Raw genomic sequence first — 25,260 nt, 5'->3', positions numbered from 1 at the left:
GTGCATGGTATAAGGCAGGGCTCTAATTCCTCACACACAAAACAGACAGGCTGCTGTTCCCAAACCACTAATGGAACGTTATCCCTGCTACACCCATTTGAAATGCTACCTTTACCATATCCTAAATCAACATGCCTAAAGTAGAATTAGGACAATCCCAATATTCAAGTCGCCAGCTTGTATATAGAATCGATGGCTCTTTAAGATCTATAAATTATGGGGTCAGTGCTGTAGTGTAGCAGGTTAAGCCGTCACTTAACAGTGACGGCATCTCATATGGGCACTGGTTCGAGTCCCGGCTGCTCAACATTTGATCCAGCTCCCTGCTAATGCACTTGGGAAAGCATAGGAAAATGGACCAAGTGCTTGGGCCTCCGCATCCACATGGGAGACTGGGAAGAAGTTTCAGGCTCCTGGCTTTGGTCTGGCCCAGCAATGGTCGTTCCAGCCATTTGGGCAGTGAACCAGCAGATGGAAGATCCTGTCTCTCCCTCTCTTTCTCTGTAACTCTGCCTTTCAAATAAAATGAATAAATCTTTAAAAGAAGATACATAAATTATATATAGATACAAAGCAACATCCTAGACTCTTAACTGCAACAGCTTACATAAAGTAGCTCCCAATATTTACCAATTGCTTAATAAGTATTATTTATTTTTTTTACATATTTTTTTTTTTTTTGACAGGCAGAGTGGACAGTGAGAGAAAGAGACAGAGAGAAAGGTCTTCCTTTGCCGTTGGTTCACCCTCCAATGGCCGCCGCAGCCGGCGCACCACGCTGATCCGAAGGCAGGAGCCAGGTGCTTCTCCTGGTCTCCCATGGGGTGCAGGGCCCAAGCACTTGGGCCATCCTCCACTGCACTCCCTGGCCATAGCAGAGAGCTGGCCTGGAAGAGGGGCAACCAGGAGAGAATCCAGTGCCCCGACCGGGACTAGAACCCGGTGTGCCGGCACCGCAAGGCAGAGGATTAGCCTAGTGAGCCGTGGCGCCGGCCAATAAGTATTATTTATAAAAGCACCCACCTCCAGACAAGCTACTGAACATTTTTGGTAGAAAAAAACCCCACACTGGGGCCAGTGCTGTGGCACAGCCAGTTAAAGCCCCAGTCTGCAGCGCCGGCATCCCATATATGGGGTGCTGGTGCAAGTCCCAGCTGCTCCACTTCCGACCCAGCTCTCTGCTGGCCTGGGAAAGCAATAGAAGATGACCCATGTGGGAGACCCAGAAAAGGCTCCTGGCTTTGGATCGGTACAATTACGGCCATTGTGGCCCACTGGTGAGTGAACCAGTGGATGGAGGACCCCTGTCTGTCTCTGCCTCTCCTTAAACAAACAAAAAACCCACACACTTTTATCTCTAAAAGGGCTAACTACTTGTATCAAACAACCTAAAGGATACATCTACTTAACTGATTGCTTCTTTTAAAATACACAGGACAGCACTACCCTGACCTGAGAAGACAGGTCTTCTGTTGTATACCTGTTAGCCTGGTCAGGACAGTCAAAAAGGCCAGTCCAGCTGGCTTCTGCCCCTACCAGCAGGCAGACAGAACCCCCAGGTGCTCAGACCAAAGCAATCCATTCACACTTGTTGGTTTCCATAGGGACTCCATACACTGTATGAGTGGGTACGTAAGGATTTGCTGGCTTCTCTAGGCACGGTCATCTTAGTGTCAAGGTAGCATCAATGAAAGAAACTTGCTGTGACAGACTATAGGATTATCATGATTTAATTTTTTTTTTTTTTTTTTTTGGACAGGCAGAGTGGACAGTGAGAGAGAGAGAGACAGAGAGAAAGGTATTCCTTTGCCGTTGGTTCACCCTCCAATGGCTGCTGCGGCCGGCATGATTTAATTTTTTTGACAGGCAGAGTTAGTGAGAGAGAGAGAGACAGAGAGAAAGGTCTTCCTTCCGTTGGTTCAACCCTCAAATTGCCGCTGCGCCAATCTGAAGCCAGGAGCCAGGTCCTTCTCCTGGTCTCCCATGCGGGTGCAGGGCCCAAGCACTTGGGCCATCCTCCACTGCCTTCCCGGGCCACAGCAGAGAGCTGGCCTGGAAGAGGGGCAACCACGACAGGACCAGCGCCCCGACCGGGACTAGAACCCTGGGTGCCAGCGCCACAGGCAGAGGATTAGCCTAGTGAGCCATGGCGCCGGCCTATCATGAGTTAATTTCAAGTGCTGAGTAAAGCATACTTGAGACAGCTGCCACCACCCTAGAGATGCCTCCTTCTGAAAACACTCCACGTGTGGGTGGGCGTCTGGCACAGTGGTTAAGATGCCACTTGGGATGCCTGCTTCCCATCTGGAATGCCAGGGTTTGAGTCCCACCTTCACTTCCGATCCAGCTTCCTGTCAATGTACACCCTGGGAAGCAGCGGGTGATGACTCAAATACTTGGATCCCTGTCATGCACATGGGAAACCTGGATTGAGTTCTGGGCTCCTTGCTTCGGCCTGGCCCAGCCTTTGTTGTTGCAGGGATATGGGGAGTGAACTAGCAGATGGAAGACCCCTCTTTGCCCCTCTCTTTACCTTTCAAATAAATAAAAATTTAAAAAGAAAATACTGGAAGCATGCATGGGTTCTGCCCTTACTTAGTTCCACTGTCTATCCCTACAGCACTACCACCCTGTCTAATCATTGTAGTTTTGAAGTTATCTTCTGGTACGTAGTAAGACAAATTATCCTTTGTTGTTCTTTATCAAAAATTCCTGTGGCTGGCACTGTGGTATAGGTTAAGCCACTGCCTGCAGCACCGGCATCCCATATGGGTGCTGGTTTTTCCCGGCTGCTCCACTTCCCACTGAGCACCCTGCTTAGCGTGCCTGGGAAACCAGTGGAAAATGGCCCAAGTGCTTGTGCCCCTGCACTCATGTGGGAGACCCAGAAGAAGCTCCTGGCTCCTGGTTTCGGACAGGCCTGGCCCTGGCTGTAATGAATCAGCAGATGGAAGCTCTCTGTCTCTCCATCACTCTCTATAACTCTGCCTTTGAAATATGTAAAAATAATTTTTAAAAAAAGATTTATTTTATTCGAAAGACAAGTTACAGAGAGAGAGAGAGAGGTCCTCCATCTGCTGGTTCACTCCCCAATTGGCTGCAACGGCCGGAGCTGTGCCAATCCAAAGCCAGGAGCCAGGAACTTCCTCCAGGTCTCCCAAGTGGGTACGGGACTTGGGCCATCTTCTACTGCTTTCCCAGGCCATAACAGAGAGCTAGATAGGAAGCAGAACAGCCGGGACTCAAACTGGCACCCATATGGGATGTTGGTGCTGCAGGCAGCGGCTTTGCCTGCTATGCCACAGCGCCAGGCCCAAAACAAATCTTAAAAAAAAAAAATTTCCAGGAGGCCTGTGCTGTGGCATAGTAGGCTAAATCTCTACCTGTGGCGCCAGCATCCCATATGGGCGTAGGTTCCTGTTCGGTGCTCCTGTTCTGATCCAGCTCTCGGCTATGGCCTAGGAAAGTAGTGGAAGAGGCCCAAGTGCTTAGGACCCTGCACCCACATGGGAGACCCAGAAGAGGCTCCTGGCTTCAGATCAACACAGTCCCAGCTTTTGCATCCATTTGGGGAGTGAACAGTGGATGGAAGTCCTTTCTCTATGTCTCTCCCTCCCTCTGACTATAACTCTGCCTCCCAAATAAATGGATAAAATCTTTTAAAAAGGGACTGGCACTGTGGTGCAGCAGGTTAAAGCCCTGGCCTAAAACGCCAGCATCCCATATGGGCGCCAGTTCTAGTCCCAGCAGCTCCACTTCTGATCCAGTTCTCTGCTAAGACCTCTCTCTCTCTGTCACTACTTCTCTCTGTAACTTTCTTTCAAATAAATAAATCTTTAAAAAAACCTTTTTAGGCATTTTTCTTCATTGACTTTTAAAATGAAATTTTTTGAAAGATTTATTTATTTATTTTAAAGTCAGAGTTACGGAGAGAGGAGAGGCAAAGAGACAAGAGAGGTCTTCCGTCCAATGGTTCACTCCCCAGATGGCGGCTCCAGCACAAGCTGCACCGATCCGAAGCCAGGAGCCAAGAGCTTCTTCCGGGTCTCCCACGTGGGTACAGGGGCCCAAGGACTTGGGCCATCTTCTACTGCTTTCCCAGGCCACAGCAGAGAGCTGGATCGGAAGTGGAGCAGCCAGGACTCGAACCGGCACCCATGTGGGATTCTGGCGATTCAGGCCAGGGTGTTAACCTGCTGTGCCACAACACTGCCCCCCCCCCCCTTTTTTAAAGATTTGTTTATTTGAAAGTCGGAGTTACAGAGAGATGAGACGCAATGAATTTTATTTTATTTTTTCGAAAGATAATATTATTTTTCTGTAATGATTTTGAAGTTTTCATTATATACATTTTCCATGAACTTTTTTTTTTAAAGATTTATTTTATTTGAAAGATAGAGCTACAGAGAGAGGAGAGGCAGAGAGAGAGGTCTTCCATCCGCTGGTTCACTCCCCACATGGCTGCAACGGCCAGAGCTGTGCCGATCTGAAGCCAGGAGCTTCTTCCGGGTTTCCCACGTGGGTGCAGGGGCCCAAGGACTTGGGCCATCTTCTACTGCTTTCCCAGACCATAGCAGAGAGCTGGATTGGAAGTGGAGCAGCCGGGACTAGAACCGGCACCCATATGGAATGCCGGCGCTTCAGTCCAGGGCTCTAACCCGCTGCGCCACAGTGCCAGCCTGCAATGAATTTTAGATTCACCTTGTTTAAATCTACAAAAAGTCCCTCCAGCCGGTGCCACGGAGGGACTAGGCTGATCCTCCGCCTGCGGTGCCAGCACTCCGGGTTCTAGTCCTGGTTGGGCGCCGGATTCTGTCCTGGTTGCCCCTCTTCCAGTCCAGCTCTCTGCTGTGGCCCAGGAAGGCAGTGGAGGATAGCCCAGGTCCTTGGGTCCTGTACTCGCATGGGAGACCAGGAGAAGCACCTGGCTCCTGGCTTTGGACCGGTGCAGCACGCCGGCCTTGGCGGCCATTTGGGGGTTGAACCAACGGAAGGAAGACCTTTCTCTCTGTCTCTCTCTAACTCTGCCTGTCCAAAAAAAAAGCCCCTTGGGAATTTTTGTTTGAGACATCTCTTGAAGAGACAGAATCTGAAGCCATTCATTAAAAACAAAAAAAGAAGAAAACCTAGCACGGGACCAGTGCTGTGGCATAGCCAGTAAAGCTGCCGCCTGTGGTGTCAGCATCCCATATGGGCGCCAGTTCAAGTCCTGGCTGCTCCAGTTCCGATCCAGCTCTCTACTATGGCCTGGAAAACAGCAGAAGATGACCCAAGTCCTTGGGCCCCTACATGCACGTGGGAAGACCCAGGGGAAGCTCCTGGCTCCTGGCTTCAGACTGGCGCAGCTCCAGCCATTGAGGCCAATTGGGGAGTGAACCATCAGATGGAAGACCTTTCTCTCTCTCTCTGCCTCCCCTTCTCTCTCTGTAACTCTGCCTTTCAAATAAATAAATCTTTAAAAAAAAATCTATCACTATAGTTTATTTTCTTCTTATTTCTAAGCACTTTATACATTTCCATACAACTGTGACTCTAATATTAACGGTTTTGAATTTTATTATTTTATCTGAATTATTAGCAGACCATCTGCTACCAATGACAACTTTCAGCTCTTCCAACATACGTGCTTCTTATCTCTTCTTGGTATTCCAGTGTATCGGCTAAAACCTCCAGAACGAGTTTGAAGAGTGGAGATCATATTGGTAGGGTCTCATTGTGTGTGAGTGTGTATGACGTTTGCAATTTTTGTAGATAATTCTATCAGTACTATAAATTTTCTTTTATCTCTAGATGCCTATGAATTTTTTTCTTACTAGGAATGGGTTTGATTTTATTTTTAAAAAAGTAAAATTTGCATTGAAATGTATCATACAAAAAAAGCATATAAGTACACAATTTGATGCATTTTAATAAAATGAACATGCTATCAAATTTTATTAAATGTTTTTTCATATCAGGAAAATCATACTTCTTCCTTTAACCTATTAAAGTAACAAACTAAATACACTGCACAGATAAACCCCATCTGATCTTGATTTCTTTTAATTTAGATTTATCCCTATCATGATACATATATATATGTATTATTTACCATTCTGTCTTGTTTCATTTTTCCACTTTTCAGATTTCACTAAAAAAATCAAACTTCCCCTCCCCCATCCTATACCCCCAAACTTTCTGTAAAACACAAACTTTTACTTTTCCATTGACATTAAGAATAAGCAGTGCCTGGAAAACAACAACTTGCCTATTCATGGTGGTTATCTCTGGAAAGAGCAATACGTTGAGTGAAGATGAAAAAAAGACTTTTGCTTTTTTATTTAATTCCTTTTATTGTGAAATATAAGCCAGGAATGTACATAAAAGAACTTATTATATGGGAACATGCAGTTATCATCCAAGTCCAAAAACAAACATCACGTTCCTGTAGCATCTAGCAACTTACTAACAAGGCAACATGTAGCCGCTGTCCACCACCAGGCCACTCCTCACTTCCAGTTACAACCACTGATTTCTATGATGATCACAGAGCCTGCTAGCTTTTGATACTCTTACTATACCCAGGTATGCATCTCCAACAATACTGTCTACTGGTCTCATTCAAGGTGGCCCGATGCACTATGAATTCCCCTGGGGCCCTTTTACAAAGACGTCTAAGACAGTCCAGTTGCTGAGGTGGAGGTGGTCTGTTCCCTTCCACTCCGAAATACCTTTTCTTTGCACGAACACAAACCACAGCTTCACTCTAAATTGTGTGAATGGACATTTGGATTGTTTCAAATTTGACTCAAAATGTTGCTACACACATTCCTGTACATCCTTTCAAGTGTGCAGGGGCCCACATTTCAGTTGGTTCTAAGTCTAAAAACGGCATTTTTGAGTCTTAGCGAATAGAAATCTCTACCTTCGCTGGGTAAGGCCAGTGTGCTTTCAAAACGGTGGCACCAGTTCACACATCCAAGCAGCACGTGGAGTCCCTGCTGCTGCACATCTGTGCGATGTCTGGTATTGTCACTGCCAGTCTTTAATTCAGTGCTTCCTGTGAATTTATAGACCTAGCTCATAGTTCTTACATGCATTTCTCTCTTTGCTAATGAGGTTAAACAGCTTTTTATGTTTATTGGCCATTTGGATCTTTTCCTTTTGGGAAATGCCTGCTGAAATTTCTTATAATTGTATATTCTTCTATTGAGATGTCTTTTGTAAAAAATGTTCTATACAAATTTTCTATGTATGCTTATAAAAGTAACCTTCACTTTTCATCCTTTGTATTTCCGTATCATCTGAATTCCCATTTTAATAAGTAAATCTTATACTTGTAAATTACACAAAAAAATTGTTAAGACTGGGGCTAGCACTGTGGTGTAGCAGGTTAAGCTGCCGTGTGCAACGATGGCATCCCATATGCACACTGGTGCACATCCCGACTGCTCACTTCTGATCCAGCTCCCTGCTAATGCACCAGGGAAAGCAGTGGAAGATGGCCCAAGAACTTGGGCCCTGCATTCACATGGGAGACCCAGAACAAACTCCTGGCTCCTGGTTTTGTATCAGCTCAGCTCTGGCTGTTGTGGCTATTTGGAGCATGAACCAGCAAATCAAAGATTCTCTCTCTCTCTTTCTCTCTGTACCTCCGCTTTTCAAATAAATAAATCTTTAAGAAAAACTGTAAGCCTTTTAGTACTACTCCCAAATTTCTAGAATGCCTAAGAATTACTGGTTTCTGTGCACACTACTCCTTCTTACATCCAAAGCTTCCTCTTCTTCATTTTATTCGGAGTCTCTCTTCCTCTGATCTTCTCAAAATGGGTGTAGGTCATAAACTTTCAGTTTTTATTTATTTTTATGCCCTGCTTAAACATCAGTGAGGCTGGATACAGAAATCACCTTCAAAATAATTTCTCTGAGAACACTGAAGGCATTTATCTTCCAGCAGCATCAGTGCAGGTGAGCTGCCCAACACAAGCGTCTCTCCATGGAACTCGCTGTCTACTGCAATCAGAAAGTGTCTCAGTAACGTGCTGGAAAGAGGCCTTTTGTTGTTTTGTTTTTACATTTTTTTCTGCTTGGCTCTTGATGCCCTTTTATACCTGAAAACTCAGTCTTCAGTAAGAGAAATATCCTTTACTTCCTTTTTCTCTCTTCCATCGTCTGACCGCTCCCTCTGGAGCTCTTATGAAATGAATACTGGATCACTTAGAGCTGTCAAAGTATAAACTCCCTTCTATCCGTTGTTTTACTCACTTTATGGTCTACATATTTTCCTCTATTTTCATGAAAGATAACTTGTCTTAAGTCTATTGTTTAACCCTACAACTGAGTTTTTTATTTCAGGAATCCATACTTCAATAATAATAATAATAATAATAAAAAAGCCTAACTAATTCATCAACTATTGCTTTTTCTCCAGGCAGCTGGTTTCAAATCCATGGATGCAGTTCACTGTCAGCTCCGTCTGGTGTTTTGAACTTCCTGGAGTTCCTCTCCACCTCCTCATTACCTCCGTCTCCAGCACGGGCAGCCGGGGTGCTGGCTGCTACTCATCTCAGTGACACTCTTCCAGGCCTGGCTTTCCTCAGATGTCCTGGGAGCCCTGATCACTAATCGCATCAGTAAGCAAAGGGCTGCATCTGCGCGTAATTCCTCACCAGTGGGACCAATCTGTCTCCAAAACCTCCCAGTGGGAGGCCGACTGGCCCGTGGCTCTGCAGGTCAGCGGTACACTGACACACAGGTTTCCCTTTGAAAGTGTGGGGGAGCACATTGACTGTATTACTGCCAAGTAAGGCAGTTACTATGGTACCATGACCTGCTACAATTCGGATATGGCTCGTCTGCTGGAAGCTTGGTCCCAGTGTAACGTGCTGAGAGGCGGCAGGAACTGAGAGAGGTCAGCGGGGGGTGATCAGGCACTGCCCTCATTGTGGATCCAGGTCCTTCTGAGGGACTGGGTCAGTTCTTCTCCAGAGTGGCTTGGTCTGGAGGGGGGGGGGGGGGAGTCACCGTGGGGGGAGGTACCAAAGCTTCTCGGCCTCCTTTCCTGCACACAGGGTCTTCTGCACATGCCCAGTTCCCCTCTCTGTTTCCCCACCACGGCACGCACGACACAGCACGGGGCCCTCAGCAGAAGCCACACAGATGCCGATGCATGCTCTGTAACTTCAGAACTGTGAGCTAAACAAACCTCTATTCTCCATACACGACCCGGCCTCAGGACGAAGACAGATGGCAGGCATAGCCCTTTTCTGGGCACCACTCCTCGATGGAACACCCTTTCTTTCTGCCCCCATTTCACTCTCCTCCTCCAACCTACTGTGAGGCCCAGCGCCCAAGGCCCTGTTCTGTGGGCTCTTTCTCCAACCCCAGTCCACGCTCACCATGCCTGCCCAAACTCCCCAAACCAAATCCTCTACTTTGCTTGCCGAGCTGTTCTCCTGGCGTCACTCTGAGATCTAATGCCCTTGCGAGAGCTCTGGGTATGGAGGGAGGGAGAGACTGGTAGAAGTAACTGTTTGGAAGGCGGTTCTTCAATGACTTGCCCGGACACTCCACTTCCCCCCAGACCTGCCCCCATCTTCCTAAACTTGCAGACTTCCGCTAAAAGTTTCAGCCCTATGAAGACATCCTCGGACTTCCGTCATGCGGCAGCTGTACCCGTTTTGAACTGCCCTGAATTCTGTACTGGTTTCTCAATCAAAACAATTCCAATTGGTTTTGATAACCTGGAAGTCCTCAAAATTTCTGGCATTATAACAACAAAAATGATAGCAGCTAACATCCATTCAACATTGGTTAAACGTGAAAAACTCTCCTAAGTGTGTTACATATATTATCTCTCTTGGTCTTGGTCTTCACAGTAATTCTAGGGGTTAGGCACCATCATCCTAATTTTACAGATTAGGAAACTGAAGCAAAACAAACCAACAAACAAAAAACCCAGCAACTGCCCAAGGCCACACACGTGGTAAAGAGCAGAGCTTGAATTCAGCTGCGGGTAAGCTGGTTCCAAGCCTCCCTATTCTGTTTCTTAAAAATACTGACTTGTTACCTGTCTTTCGTCTACTTTGGCATTTTCAATATCTGAGGAACAGAGGAAGGTGATGGGTGTGCTCAGACCACCATTTTATGAGTGAAATTTTATTCACTGCTACAGTATCGTTTTCACTACACCATACTCAATCATTTGAGTTCACTCCCACTACCACCAGAGAGAAACTGAGAGCACACTAAACTTTTTAATCCCATCCTATTCCTTGCCAGTGGCCTTTTCAATAATTCAATTCAACTCAAATACATCTGATGTATCTGCATGGGCACTGGGGATAGAAGAAATGAAGGCACTACCCACCCCACTGTCCCAGTCCTGACACAGCTCACAGTCTAACGGGACGAAAGGGCAAGCACACAAACTACCAGTGAGTGCTGTGATCCAGGCAGGAAAGAGGGTGCCATCAGAAGCAAGAGGGACGGGCTTGCCAAGCAAGTCTCCCTGAAAACAACTGAGCATTATAGGAGAAGATTTCCCTGAAAATAACTTAGCTTCAAGTCTCTAACACTTCTCAGCTTGCTAATTATAATAATCTCCTAACAGTTTTTCAGTTAAATCTCTTCACCAGCTAGAGAACCAGATCTGATCCTGAAACTCCCCTTGAGGGGTGCCCCACTTGGCCAGAGCCCTCTCTGGCTTCTACTGTCCGTCTTCATCCCACCCCATGGATCTCTGACAGCAACGCGTCCTTGTTTGGCCTAAATACTTTACTCAAGCTGTCTGTCCCCACCCTCCCTCCCTTTCTGAAAAGCCATCCTCACGCCACTCCTTTCTCACCCTCCTCCCCGTGCGCCCCATGTCACACCACCCCGTCAGGACCCTCATCACGAGGACTTACAGTCAAGTTATGCTGTAACTGTCTGCTCGCCTCATGTTCTATTGTCTAGACCATCAAGCTAGCACAGTGCCTGGCATGTAGGACGCAATCAAGAAATACTAAAGGAATGGAAGCATGAACAAACGAACAAACGAAGATAGTTCAGCCGTGGGAGTGGACGACACATAAAGGAGACCATGGGAAGGGGGACAGCAAGGCAGCAGCACCTGTCTCGAGTGGGGAAGGGCACGGAATGAGCAGAGGCAGGAAGGAGACATCCAAGACTGTACATTAGAACAACCCAGAAGAGGAGAGAAGTCCAAGAAGGTACAGGGGTCATCCGCATCAGATACCACACACAGCTCAAAGAAGGTGAGAGCCAAGAGAAGGACAATGCGCTACTGGAGGCCGCGGTGACCTTGACCCTGCTGGTGGGCAGTGCACTCCCACCTTGCCCTTCTCACCGCGGACCGCACCTCTCTCAGCCACTGTTTGAGCCGATGAGGGCCTACAAAAACCAATGGAACGTGACTTACCTGTGCAATCCTTTTTTTCCCACAATTAAAACCAAAAAACAGACTGTACAATGCCACCATCTAGATACAACCAATTATTTCACTACTCCATTTGTTTATGTTTTTATATAATTATAAATCCTGATTAAATAATTTCTTAATTATGCTTGTTTAGTAGACATTATAGAATAAACCTTAATTTATGCTTTACTCAGCCCATGTTAGGTTTCTCACTGTAAATCAATAAATTATCATTCTAATTTATAAATGAAAAAAATATTACAGAATTAGAAATGCCTGCTTGGTCACACATGTACAATGGTTTTTTGTTGTTGTTGTTACATAAAACTCTCAATTTTTGTCAATAAAATTACTTATTTATGTTAAAAGATGGCACATGACCCTACTTATCTTATGTTGACCGACTGAGGCTTGATTTTATGCTTTGTGTGCTCCAAAGTGGTGGCTAAAAATAGGTTATGCCCTAGACATGGAAAAATCTGTATCAGCTATAGGATTATCAAGCTAGGTTTTTTAAAAAATTCTTCCATTAAAATCAATATACTGGATTATAAATAATTGAGTACAGTCTAAACTGCAACATTAAGAATGTTTTCCTGACAATGTTCTATCTACAAAAACAATGTGGAGCAGAGTTTTCAACACTCTTCTCACATTTTCTGTTTTTAGTATACAGTATGTTTGATGTACGAAATCACAAGTAACAGGAATGCAACATTTCTGAAAGTAGTAATTGCTAGGTCAAAGGGTATGAACATTTTTAGGGTTTTTGACACTGAACCCAGAAAACTTGTGTAAAATAACGTACGCTTCCTTCCAATGCACACGTTTCTTCTTCCCACCAACAATGGCCATTCTTAAGCTGAGCCTCTGCCAATTTAATGTGTGAAAATATCTTCATTCTTTAATTGCCATGTATATAACAACAGTAAAAATAAGTATTTGTTCGTATTTATTTATTTATATTGTTTTACAAATTGATCATTCATATCCTTCTACCTGTTCTTCTAGGAGGCATCTGGTTTTAAACTAGTGACTTATAAGAGCTCTTTATATATTCATGACATTAAACATTTGTTATAAGTATTTTACTTTTTTATTTATCTTTTTATTTGTGGTACTTGACATAAGAGGCTTTTTATTTTATACTATCACATAAATTAATCTTTTATTTCTCCGTTAGAATCACATTTAGAAAATTCTTTCCATACCCATAGTTTACAAATTATTTCCTCAAAGGCCTTTTGACTAAAGTTAGGGTGGAATACCACTGACGACCGTGAGATGATTTGCCTCTACCATCTGACACACATTACATGAGTCTAACTCCCCAAAACTTGTAATTATAATTCCAGTAATGGTCAAGATGAAACAGAGATTTAAAATTAAGTTCTAGACTTTCATTATTCCAATTTTAGCTGCCTACACAGTTTTAAGAAAGTAGAGTTTCATGTTTAGAAAATTCATTCAAAGTTCTCTGTAACCCACATGAAGCACAGATCTCTTGCTAGTTGTCACCCACCTCTCAAAAACCTGTTAGGGATCCTTATGATGGGACAGGACTGAATGAAGCGCCTCCTAACTGGGTCCCATCGTATTTTCTTCTTACCTGTTACCACAATTATCAGCAGTAAGTCAGACACATACAACACATGGCAAATAATACAAAGTTACTGTAGTTATAAAGACAGAAAAACAGGAAACAAAACAATACTTGAATACAGAAAGAAATGACATAAAGTAGCATTTAACTCTGTTTTGGAAGCAAAAATTAAAATTTATACATAAACAGTGATGAAGCTTTTCAACTTTTTAACCCAAAAGAATACAAACAATTGTGTGCCCTTTTTTTTTTTTTTTTTTTTTTTTTTAATTCTGATTCAATACTATGGGCACTCAACAATCACCAATGCCATCTTGTGGCTAAAATTCATCAAGAGCTTTACAAACACATTAAAAATGACGACATTTTCTAAGTCAGTGAGAGCCAAAAACAAGGAGCTCGGACCAGAACCAACTGGGCAAATCACAGACGCCTGTTCCCTTCAGGGTTTAACATCCTTCCTTTATCAGTTATATGACTAAGAGGTAAGCCAGTGGGATCATCCTTCCTTTATCAGTTATATGACTAAGAGGATAAGCCAGTGGGTACCACTCTTTAAACAGGAAATAAGCTGAACTTCCTATTCTTAAAATTATATGCCAACAGCCAAATAAAACAAACATTTACTATTTTGGCACTTCCATGCAGAGAGCGTTCATCAGCCTTCCCAGTTAGCAAACTGGCTCCACATTAACCCCAATTAAAAAATTTGCTTTCTTATAAAACAGATGAAAAATGCAATGCATTTAACAAACTTTTAAATGAGATAATTTTCTGTCTTCACAAAGTTTGGATGGCTCTCAGAGATGGCTCTTGGAATAAAATAAAAGCAATTAACATTTGCAGAGCTAAGTTTAAAGCTTACACAGGACTTCCACATATATAACCTTATGATTCTCCCAACAACCCTCTATTGATTCAACAAGTCATTTGATTAATCACCTGCTATGCCTGGGCCCTAGGCTAGGATCTAAGGTTGCAAAAGAACAATGACTTCTTCCCTAAGAGAGCTCATGGCTTTGTGAGGAAGGCAGATGTGAAAGCAACCAATTACATCACAGTCAAGTAACTGTAACAGGGGCTATAAAAACACTTTGAAGAAGATATTATCATCATAATTTTAGAAGTAAGGAAACTAAGGGAAAACTGACTTGATGCCACAGCCAGGATTCAAGCCCAGGTCTTCAGAGTCTAGATCCTGCCCACTTACCCTGTCTCCAATGCCCAGAAAGAGAACAGTTTCCATTTTTGGCAACTGGAAATACATTCAGATGTTCATCACCATGGTCCGGTTCACATACTATAGAATGTGTACACATACACAAATTCTATGTAACGCGATGACATTACTTCCACATGTGTCCTTAATGCATGGACAAAACAGATTCATGGGCAAGGTGAAAATTATTCATCTTGCAAGAAAATTTATCTTTAAATTCTCTATGTCTTTTAAATCAGTGGTTCCCAAATGATGCCAGGCTAAGGTGGAGATGCAGCAGTCCAACATAAAATGAGAAAAATACAGACAAGGTAGAAAGTTTTTCAAAAAACAAAAACATTCTATTCAAAGGCCTACTACTCTTTTTTTTAAAATAAGATTAGAATCTTTTATTGTCACATATTCTTTATTTTATGAGATGGTGAAATAGGAAATGGTAGTTGGCTGTGTTTCTAAATATCCTTTCATGAAAAAAAGAAAATTTGCAAGCCTGTGTCTACCCTTTAAAAAGTGTGTATATATTGGCCGGCGCCGTGGCTCAATAGGCTAATCCTCCGCCCTGCGGCGCCGGCACACCGGGTTCTAATCCCGGTAGGGGCACCAGATTCTGTCCTGGTTGCCCCTCTTCCAGGCCAACTCTCTGCTGTGGCCCAGGAGTGCAGTGGAGGATGGCCCAAGTCCTTGGGCCCTGCCTCTTGGAAACCAGGATAAGCACCTGGCTCCGTGGTGGCCATTGGAGGGTGAACCAACGGCAAAGGAAGACCTTTCTCTCTGTCTCTCTCTCTCTCACTGTCCATTCTGCCTGTCAAAAAAAAAAAAAAAAAAAAGTGTGTGTATATATATATATTTTTAACTTAGATGTTTGTGATGTCCAAAAGTCCAGAGAACCACTACTTTAAATCAAGAAGCTACGTGTTGATGGCTCCTGAGTCCACACAGCCAAAGGATACATGAGATGTGTTAAGAAACATCCCTCACTCTCGAGAAGCTTATGTTCTAATTAGGGAAACAGACAGACACAATAAACAATTAGACAGCAATACAAGACAGAATATACAAGTGATTAGCTTAAAATTTGACACCTTTATTTATCAAAAGCATTAAGATGTACATACCCTTGGACCCAGCTATTCCACTTCTAGGAATCTATTCCTAAGGAAATAATCATAGATGGCATGGAAAGATGTATGGACAAAGATATTAACTATGGGATTACCTATAATGGTAAAAAATCAGAAACACTTTCAACGTCCAGTGACAGGGAGATGGTTAAGTAGGTATGCTAAATAAACATACTTAGATATGTTCATATTCTATATAACACTGAAAAAGTATAGATAAGACTATTTATTAACATGATAAGACACTGATAATATATTGCAAATGAAAAATACAAGGCATCAAATAGTTTTAACTATGGCATTATTTTAGTAGAGAAGAGTGTTTGCATATATTAATGAGAAATACAAGAAGGATATACATCAAATTTTAATTGTGGTTATCTTTGGTTGTTTATTATGAATGATTTTTGTTTTTTTCCCTTTGTGCTGGTCTTTATTTTCCCAGCTCTCTTAATAAGCAGGCATAACTTTTAAACTGGAAGAACAATAATACCAAATCACTTTAATTTAGAAAAACATATGTGTATGTGTGTGTATATGTATATATACATATATACACATATAACTTTTAAATGCCAGAAAGAAACATATCAAAGTGTTAACAGTGTTATGATTGGAGTTATTACCCCTTCAATGTTATCCAAAAATTTTATGACAAATTATTTTATAATGGAAAAAATGTAAAACTACCTTAAAATTACACTAACAGCCAGTAACACTGAGCATTACTGAACCAAAGTTGAATCAGATACACTTTCTCCTGCTTTCTCGGGGCACCTGTCAAACACCTCTGGCACACCGCTCTCAGCGACCAGCGTGACTGCACCACAGGCACAGGCTGATGCTGACTCTGGAGACGACTGAGGCAACAGAGGCACTGACTTCATCCTTCATGGCTTCTTCTTCACCCAAAGAACGAAACAAAGAGAAACCTGTTTGTTCTTATTATAAAATAAATAATCCTTTTCAATTTTTTTTAATTTATTTATTTGACAGGTAGAGTTATAGTGAGAGAGAGAGAGAGAGAGAGAGCAATCCTTTTCAATTTTATTTAAATATATTCCTGGTCTGAACTTTTGTTCAGTGTTTTCATTTTTATATACTCAAACTGCCTATCTTTTTAGCAACTGCTTAAAAAGCAATCTTCCAGGCGCTGGCGTGGTGTAGCATGTAAAGCTGCCACCTGCAGTGCCGGCATTGCACATGGACGCCAGTTCAAGTCCTGGCTGCTCCACTTCCGATCCAGCTCTCTGCTATGGCCTGGGAAAGCAGTGGGAGATGGCCCAAATCCTTGGGCCCCTGCACCGACGTGGGAGACCCAGAAGAAGCTCCTGGCTTCTGGCTTTGGATTAGCACAGCTCCAGCCTTTCGTTGCAGCCAACTGGGGAATGGACCAGCGGATGGAAGACCTTTTTCTCTGTCCCTCTCTTTCTCTCTCTCTCTCTCTCTCTCTCTAACGCTTTCAAATAAATAAATAAATCTTTAAAAAAAAAAAAAAGCAACCTTCTAAACAAAAAATGTAATTTATTCAATAATTTCATCAACAGTTTATTTTCTGGCTAGCTGTTAAAAGTTTTTCTCTTCTTTATTAAATAGTCATTTACTCAATTGAGATGGTAAGTCAGCTCGTCTTCCCTTGAAGTCTCCCAAATAACAGACATTTCTTCAAAAACCCATAATCAAAAGAAACCAAGAGATGCCCTGACTGGACTAAAGCTATGAAGGATTTTGAAAGATAGAAAGCTGATAGAATCAGGCTACACAAGTAAACCACAGTCCTACAGATCAGTGCAGAGGCGGCCACGCGGTGAAAAGAAGGTTAGAGACAGAAGACCACGGAAGAACTGAAACAATTTACAAAACATTCAGCATGGCAGGTTAGGAGGTAGCAGGAAGTGAAAGAGCAGGAACCATCTCCACCCACCCACCTCTGAGTCAAGTGCTACAGAATAGAGGATTTTGCTCCCAGATGTCACAGTGGCAACTAACAGCAAAGGTGTTACTCACTAGGTGGGAACACTGAGTATGAACAGTTGGAGCTGACAGGACAAGGCCTGTGTGGATATCAGACCCAGCAGAAGAGGGGACAGTCACTGAAGTAGGCTGGCAATGGTTACAAATCACACACATTCCACACCTACCCAGTCAGCGGGGACCTGCGGCAACGTAAAGTCAATACAGCACTCACAGGAGGGCTAACAAGTTAGGACTCTCAAAGATGAATGAGCAGAAAGACAAGACCGAAATACGAAAAGGAGACAGTATATTAAAAATTTAGCAACTTCTATTAAAATTCCAACTTCTCTTTTTCTTTGCAGAAATGTACAAGCTAATCGGAAAACTTCATATGGAAACACAAGGAACCCTGAATAACAAAACAAATCATGAAAGAGAACTAAGGTGGAAGACACACACTTAGTGATTCCAAAACTTGCAACAAAGATACAGTAGTCAAATCACTGTGTTCCTGGCCAAAGGATGGACATCAAGATCAATGGGAGAGAAGTGAGAGACAAGAAGTAAACCCAAACATTTGTAGTCCAGAATGTAGACTACGCACTGGTGAATGAACTGCCTTTTCAACAAAGGGTCATGGACAACTGAATGTACTTTAAACCTAGAACTCTACATCTACCCAAATTCTTGTTCATATAGGAGAGTGAAATACAGACATTTTTGGATGTTCAAGGACACAAAAAATTTGTTTCCTTCAGTTTCTGGTAAAAGAATTACTCAAAGATATATATCCAGAATTTAAAAAAAAATCCAAAAACAAACAATACACAAGAAAAGAACAAAGAAACAAGGAAAACCTTTAAATTTAAATAAACACTGACTGGGGGAGAATAGAAAACCCAAAATCTTACTGACACTCAACACTGCAATATCAGGCGTGGACATCTGGCATAGCACATAAGCCACCACTTGGGACGTTTGTGTCCCATATATCGAGTGTCCCAGCTCTGCCCTCTATTCCAGCTTCCTGCTAATACACACACCTGGAAGGCAGCAGGTGACGAGCTGTGCCCCACTCAAGTAAGACTTCAGTCAGTTCTGATTTCTTAAAAAACCAGAGAGAGGGAGCTAGTGCTGTGGTATAGTGGGTAAAGCCCCCACCTGCAGTGAGCTGGCACTGCAGCATAGTAGGTAAAGCCACCACCTGCAGTGCCAGCACCCCAAATGGGCGCCGGTTGAGTCCTGGCTGCTCCACTTCCAATCCAGCTCCCTGTTAATGCTCCTGGGAAAGCAGAGGAATGTGGCCCAAGTCCTTGGGCTCCTGCACTAACAAAGGAGACCAAGAAGAAGCTCTTGGCTCCTGGCTTCGGAAAGGCTCAGCTCCAGCCATTGAGGCCATTTGAGAAGCCAGCCAGCGGAAGGAAGACCTCTCTCTCTACTTCTGCCTCTCGTGAGTCTGCCTTTCAAATAAATAAATAAATAAATCTTAAAAAAAAAAAAAAAAGTTGCTCTCCTCCCAAAGTTCTGGTATATACCCATTACACTATCTCATTGAAAATCTAAATCATTTAATGCTATAACTAGTACTCAAACAGTATTTTTCACATTATGTTTCTGTGTGGGAGCAAACTGTTGAAATCTTTACTTAATGTATGCTAAACTGAGCTTCTGTATATAAAGAGAAACGAAAATGAATCTTAATGTGAATGGAAGGGGAGAGGGAGTGGGAAAGGGGAGGGTTGCGGGTGGGAGGGACGTTATGGGGGGGAAGCCATTATAATCCATAAGCTGTACTTTGGAAATTTATATTCATTAAATAAAAGTTAAAAAAAAAGAAAATCTAAATCATAATAAGTCATTGTAAGTTTCAGAATAACTAATATTTCCTAGTAAAAGTCCTCAGATTTTCACAATTGGAAAAAAAAAAGTTTGTGAACAATTGTGCTGCAGCCTATGTATGTACTCTGATGCCTTTACTAGGATGAGCTGCTGACAGTTCATTGCACTGCACTTCCCTGACACACACACTGGAAATACACCTTCAGGGAGCTGCACTACTGGGGCCAGGGCACCTATTTGCCCCCACTCATGACACATTTATCTTCGGACTTTAACAGCATCATATATATATCAATTTATTTTATTTTTTAAAGATTTATCTTATTTATTTAAAAGGCAGAGTTACAGAGAGCAGTAGAGGCAGAGAGAGAGGTCTTTTATCTGCTGGTTCACTTCCAAGATGGCCACAACAGCTGGAGCTGCGCCGATCCAAAGCCAGGAACTTCTTCCGGGTCTCCCACACAGATGTAGGGGCCACTTTCTACTGCTATCCCAGGCCATAGCAGAGAGCTGGATCGGAAGAGGAGCAGCCAGGACTAGAATTGGCACCCATATGGGATACCGGTGTTTCAGGCCAGGGCTTTAACCCGCTGTGCCACAGCACCGGCCCCAATATATCAATTTATTTTAAACATTCTAGTTTCACATATGTTTGTTTGTATGTCACTCCAAATATTTTTGGCACCAAGAGAGAAATAAATGGGACATAGGAGCTTGGCACAGCAGGTAAGAAACCATTTGGGATACCTGCATTCCATTTCAAAGCGCCTGGCTCCTAGTCCCCGCTCTACTTCCCGCCCAGCCTCCTCCTGATGCACACCCTGGGAGGCAGCAGGTGGTGCCTCAAGTACCTGGGCCCTGCCACCCACATGGGAGACCTGGATAGAGTTCCAGGCTCCTGGCTTCTGCCTGGTCCAGCCCCAACCATTGCGGGCATCTGGGGAGTGAACCAGCAGATGGACAATTCCCTCTCTCCTCTCTCCCCTTCCCCCATCTTCAACTTTGCCTTTCAAATACATAAATAAATGTTTAATAAAATTGTATCATCATATTCTTAATGTTTATGAATGGTTGTAAAGATATTTAAAAAAATTTTAGAACAAAAACTCCATCCTTTTGGCTCAGGTTAACTTTTTTTCTGTTTGATTTTTGCTTTTGCTTTCAAGGGTTCACAATTGGCTTTCATTTTTGTTTTTAAAGATTTATTTTTTTTTAATATTTGTTTATTTATTTGAAAGGTAAAGACACAAAGGCAGAGAGAGAGAAATAGATCTTCCACCCACTGGTTTACTCCCCAAATAGCTTCAATGGCTGGATCTGGGCCGATCCAAAGCCAAGAGCCAGGTGCTTCTTCCTGGTCTCCCATGCGGGTGCAGGGCCCAAGCACTTGGGCCATCCTCCACTGCACTCCCGGGCCACAGCAGAGAGCTGGCCTGGAAGAGGGGGAACCAGGACAGAATCCAGCGCCCTAACCGGGACTAGAACCCAGTGTGCTGGCGCCACAGGCAGAGGATTAGCCTATTGAGCCGTGGCGCAGCCCTGAAGAATTAACTTTTTAAAACGTCTATTTGCTTCCATCTATTCTAAAGGCAGAGATTATCCTTTCGCTGGTTCACCCCCCAAAAGCCCAAAACAGCCAGGGCTGAGGCAGGCCAAAGCCAGGAGCCAGGAGCTCCATGGGCACTCCCCCATGGGGGGCAGCAATCCAAGCACTCGAGCTACCATCCGCTGCCTCCGAGGCTGCATTAGCAGAAAGCTGGATCAGAAGCAGAGTAGCCAAGACTCCAATCAGCAATCCAAACTGGGACGCAGGCATCACAGGCGATGGCTTAATTCACCGCACAGCAACATCTATCGCTGGGGAAGAATTAACTTTAAATACTTCATAAACCATATGTTTAGTAGACGATCTCTAAAGCTCTAAAAATTCTACAATTCTCAATGGAACTAGAACTCCCCCAAGACTTAGAATATGTACTACAATGATTCTAGCTGGCTTGTTGCAAGTTTACTTTTAATCATAAAAACGAAAACAAAAACAATGGTTCAGCATTATAGCACAGCCAGTTAAACCACCGCCTACTACAACAGCATCCCATATGAGCACCAATTCAAGTCCCGGCTGCTCCACTTCCTATCCAGCTCCTTGCTAATGTGCCTAGGAATGCAGCAGAAGAGGGACCAAGTGCTTGGGTCCCTGTACCCACAGGGGAGACCCAGAAGGAGTTCCAGGCTCCTGGGTTGGGCCTGGCCCAGCCCCAGCCATTGTAGCCATTTGGAGAGTGAACCAGCAGATGAAAGATTTCTGTCTGTCTCAGTGTCCCTCTTCCACCTTTCCTCCCCTCAGTAACTCTGCCTTTCAAATAAATAAATTTTTGAAAAAATAAAAAGGCAATTACTAGGCTTAGCTCAGTAGAACCAGTATATTATCTGGGGGCCAGGAGAGGAAGGATTAGTTTCCATTGATACTAAAAAGAATTATTGGCTCTGTTCTCAGAAATACGGACATATACTCACAATTTTTTACATATATAATAATCTCTTGAAGACTGTCTACAGACTCATAAATTGATGGACCCAGGTCAAAAATGAGATTTTTTTTTTTTTTTTTTTTTTTTTGGACAGGCAGAATGGACAGTGGGAGAGAGAGACAGAGAGAAAGGTCTTCCTTTACCGTTGTTTCACCCTCCAATGGCTGCCGCGGCCAGTGCACCGCGCAGGAGCCAGGTACTTATCCTGGTCTCCCATGGGGTGCAGGGCCCAAGCACCTGGGCCATCCGCCACTGCACTCCCGGGCCACAGCAGAGAGCTGGCCTGGAAGAGGGGCAACTGGGACAGAATCTGGCGCCTCGACTGGGACTAGAACCCGGTGTGCCGGCACCGCAAGGCGGAGGATTAGCCTAGTGAGCGGAGGCACCGGCTCCAGAATTTCGAGTCACAATGTTACAACTGTTTTCAAAGCACCAGTTCAATGGAAGGAGGAGTAGATTTGTTCTATATTTTTTTTTTATTTTTTTTTATTTTTATTTTTTTTGACAGGCAGAGTGGACAGTGAGAGAGAGAGACAGAGAGAAAGGTCTTCCTTTGCCGTTGGTTCACTCTCCAATGGCCGCCGCGGCTGGCGCGCTGCGGCCGGCGCGCTGCGGCCGGCGCACCGCGCTGATCCGATGGCAGGAGCCAGGAGCCAGGTGCTTTTCCTGGTCTCCCATGGGGTGCAGGGCCCAAGCACCTGGGCCATCCTCCACTGCACTCCCTGGCCACAGCAGAGAGCTGGCCTGGAAGAGGGGCAACCGGGACAGAATCCGGCGCCCCGACCGGGACTAGAACCCGGTGTGCCGGCGCCGCTAGGCGGAGGATTAGCCTAGTGAGCCGCGGCGCCGGCCTGTTCTATATTTTAAAAAATTTTTTTTCTTTTTAAAGATTTTACTTATTTCAGAGGTAGAGTCAGAGGGAGAGGTGGAGACAGACAGAAAGGTCTGCCAACTGTTGGTCCACTCTCCAGATGCCTACAACGGCTGGAGCTGGACCAGGAGCCAGGAGCTTCTTCCAGGTCTCCCACGCGGGTGCAGGGACCCACGCACTTGGGTCATCTTCCACTGCTTTTCCAGGCCACAGCAGGGAACTGGATCAGAAGAGGAGCAGCTGGGACATGAACTGGTGCCCAAGTGGAATGCCAGCACCGCAGGCAGAAGCTTAGCCTACTCTGCCACAGCACCGTCCCAATTTGTTCTATATGCTTCTAGAAGATACAACTAGGAGAAAAGTCTAGAAGCTGCGGCGGAATGTCAGGGTACCCTTTGTAATAATTAGTGCCTACAAAGACCTGGCAGCTCTGTCCATGAAGTAATAGGCAGCCCAATGCTCCAAGTAAGTTCCTCTCAGAGGCTGAAATAAGTACACTAGCCTAAGATAAAAGTTAAAAATCTATCAGCCATTTGGAGAGTGAGCCAGAGGATGAAGACTTCTCTCTCTGTCTCTACCTCTCTCTGTAACTCTTTCAAATAAATAAATCTTAAAAAAAAAAAAAAAGATTCAAAAGAGAGGCCTGCTACATTAGATAGATGACAGGCAAGATGACTTCTAAGGTCTTTTTAATCTTAACATTTCATGGTTCTAAGAAGCCTTAGGAAAGATGAAAGATGAAGAAGATAAAAGTCCACTTTAAAGCCTTTTTTTTTTTCGGTTTGTAAGCTGTTTTCTGTATTTGTAAGATTAAGGAAAAGGTCTGCCTGCGTTGGTACTCTGCATGTATCTGTGTAAACGTGCCGCCTTGAAATACAATCTGTAGTCAGCAAAGCTTGTTTGTAATTCAGTACTCATCTCCTTCCTTTTTATCTCCAGTAAAACTTCTTTAAGAAAAAAAATAGTACAAGTTACAACCTGCAGTACTGGACTATAACCCAGTTCCTTTCCTAGTAACTAAATATTTGAGTATTAATTATACTGAAAAAACTTTATAGCAATAGCCTACTTAAGAGCCAGAATATATACTTGGTCTTTTCTTGTTTCTAGATTCCTTGCACCTAATTTGAGCATCCAGAAATTAGTCTTCTCCCAAAAACATCTTTGAAAAAGATTATATGCTGGCCAGCGCCACGGCCTGCGGTGCCGGCACCCTGGGTTCTAGTCTGGGTTGGGGCGCCGGATTCTGTACCAGTTGCTCCTCTTCCAGTCCAGCTCTCTGCTGTGGCCCGGGAAGGCAGTGGAGGATGGCCCAAGTGCTTGGACCCTGCACCTGCATGGAAGACCAGGAGGAAGCACCTGGCTCCTGGCTTTGGATCGGTGCAACATGCCGGCCATAGCAGCCATCTGGGGGGTGAACCAATGGAAGGAAGACCTTTCTCTCTGTCTCTCTCTCTCCCACTAACTCTGCCTGTCAAAAAAAAAAAAAAAAAGAAAAGAAAAGAAAGAAAAAGATTATATGCTAGGTTAGGTGTAGATGTAAGAGACTAAATATAAAAAGATTCCCAATATATTTTTGTTAAATTAGTATACTCTGAAAATGGGTTCTGAACCAAAATTGTGCAGCCAGCCTCTCTGAAGGACCCAGCGTGTGCAGCTCCTCCCGGTCAGGGAGCCCTCCCTACTCTGCAAGTGAAACTAAGGACCTGAGCACAAATATGCAATCTCCAACACATAAATGACTGGACTCAGGCCGTTTATAGCTTCACTATTCAGTCTGTTCCTTGATTAAAACTAGAAAAGTAATTGATTATGAAGTGAAGACATGGGGCCAGCGCTGTGGACTAGCAGGTAAAGCCGCCTCCTGCAGTGCTGGCATCCCTTATGGGTGCTGCTTCAAGACCCGGCTGCTCCACTTCCGATCCAGCTCTCTGCTATGGCCTGGGATAGCAGCAGAAGATGGCCCAAGTCCTTGGGCCCCTGCACTCATGTGGGAGACCCAGAAGAAGCTCCTGGCTCCTGGCTTCAGATCAGTCTGGCTCTAGCCACTGCAGCCATTTGGGGAGTGGACCAGTGGATGGAAGACCTCTCTCTTGCTCTGCCTCTGCTTCTCTGTAACTCTGCCTTTCAAATAAATAAATAAACAATCTTAAAAAAAAAAAAAAAAGACACAACTGTTCTCATGATCGCACTGTCCCTTCTCTCATGTCGCTGTTTTCTGTTGGCAAACGCAAGGCCTCCCAAGAAAATACCGGGACTTGACCAAACCAAAGGCAGTAAAAGCCTGGACTGGACTGTCTGCCAAAAAGAAACAGGACACCAGATAACCAATCTTTAATACCTGACATTGTAAAACTGATTATAAAAGTACATTTAAAACCAGTTATTCTGAATAACTGACAAGAATCCTGTTGTACAAAAAGCAGAAAAATAGCTTAAAAGCAAAACTAAAAAAGGTCAGCTATGAATACTGCCAAAGGAGAACATTTCCTTTTTTATGTTTTTTTATTTTAATTTGTAATTAGTTTTTCACAGATTAGGACACATAATTTCTAATAAGGCATCTACATGAAGCAGATTTACCAAAATACAAATTTCAAAAAATAACATTTCACAAGAACTTCTGCATTAAAGTATTTTTCTTTAAATGCACAGGCAAGTTTTAGGCTTTAAAAAATTATTTATCTCCCTGAATGGTTTTCAATGTTTTGTTTTGCAT

At 43.7% G+C, this 25,260-nt stretch overlaps 1 protein-coding gene across 3 annotated transcripts in view; it reads right to left on the bottom strand.

Annotated features, from left to right (window-relative positions):
- The window catches only part of KLHDC10 (kelch domain containing 10), a 65,307-nt gene that overhangs the window by 21,296 nt on the left and 18,751 nt on the right, over positions 1-25,260 (bottom strand). Inside the window, exons 1-2 of one of the 3 annotated variants that reach the window (XM_051848952.2) lie at positions 14,215-14,423; positions 12,924-13,010 (exon numbers count right to left, since the gene is read on the bottom strand). The exons of 1 other annotated variant lie outside the window; for it this stretch is intronic. In XM_051848952.2, the coding sequence (XP_051704912.1) occupies positions 12,924-13,010; positions 14,215-14,323 (196 nt within the window). In that variant the 5' untranslated portion in view covers positions 14,324-14,423. Of the gene's footprint in view, positions 1-12,923; positions 13,011-14,214; positions 14,424-25,260 lie in introns of those variants that run through there. One more of the 3 variants, XM_002712009.5, reaches the window with a different exon arrangement.

The sequence above is a fragment of the Oryctolagus cuniculus genome, chromosome 3 (genome assembly GCF_964237555.1).
Source record: "Oryctolagus cuniculus chromosome 3, mOryCun1.1, whole genome shotgun sequence".
NCBI classification, from domain to species: Eukaryota; Metazoa; Chordata; class Mammalia; order Lagomorpha; family Leporidae; genus Oryctolagus; species Oryctolagus cuniculus.
This window is presented reverse-complemented; position numbering and strand designations above follow the sequence as displayed.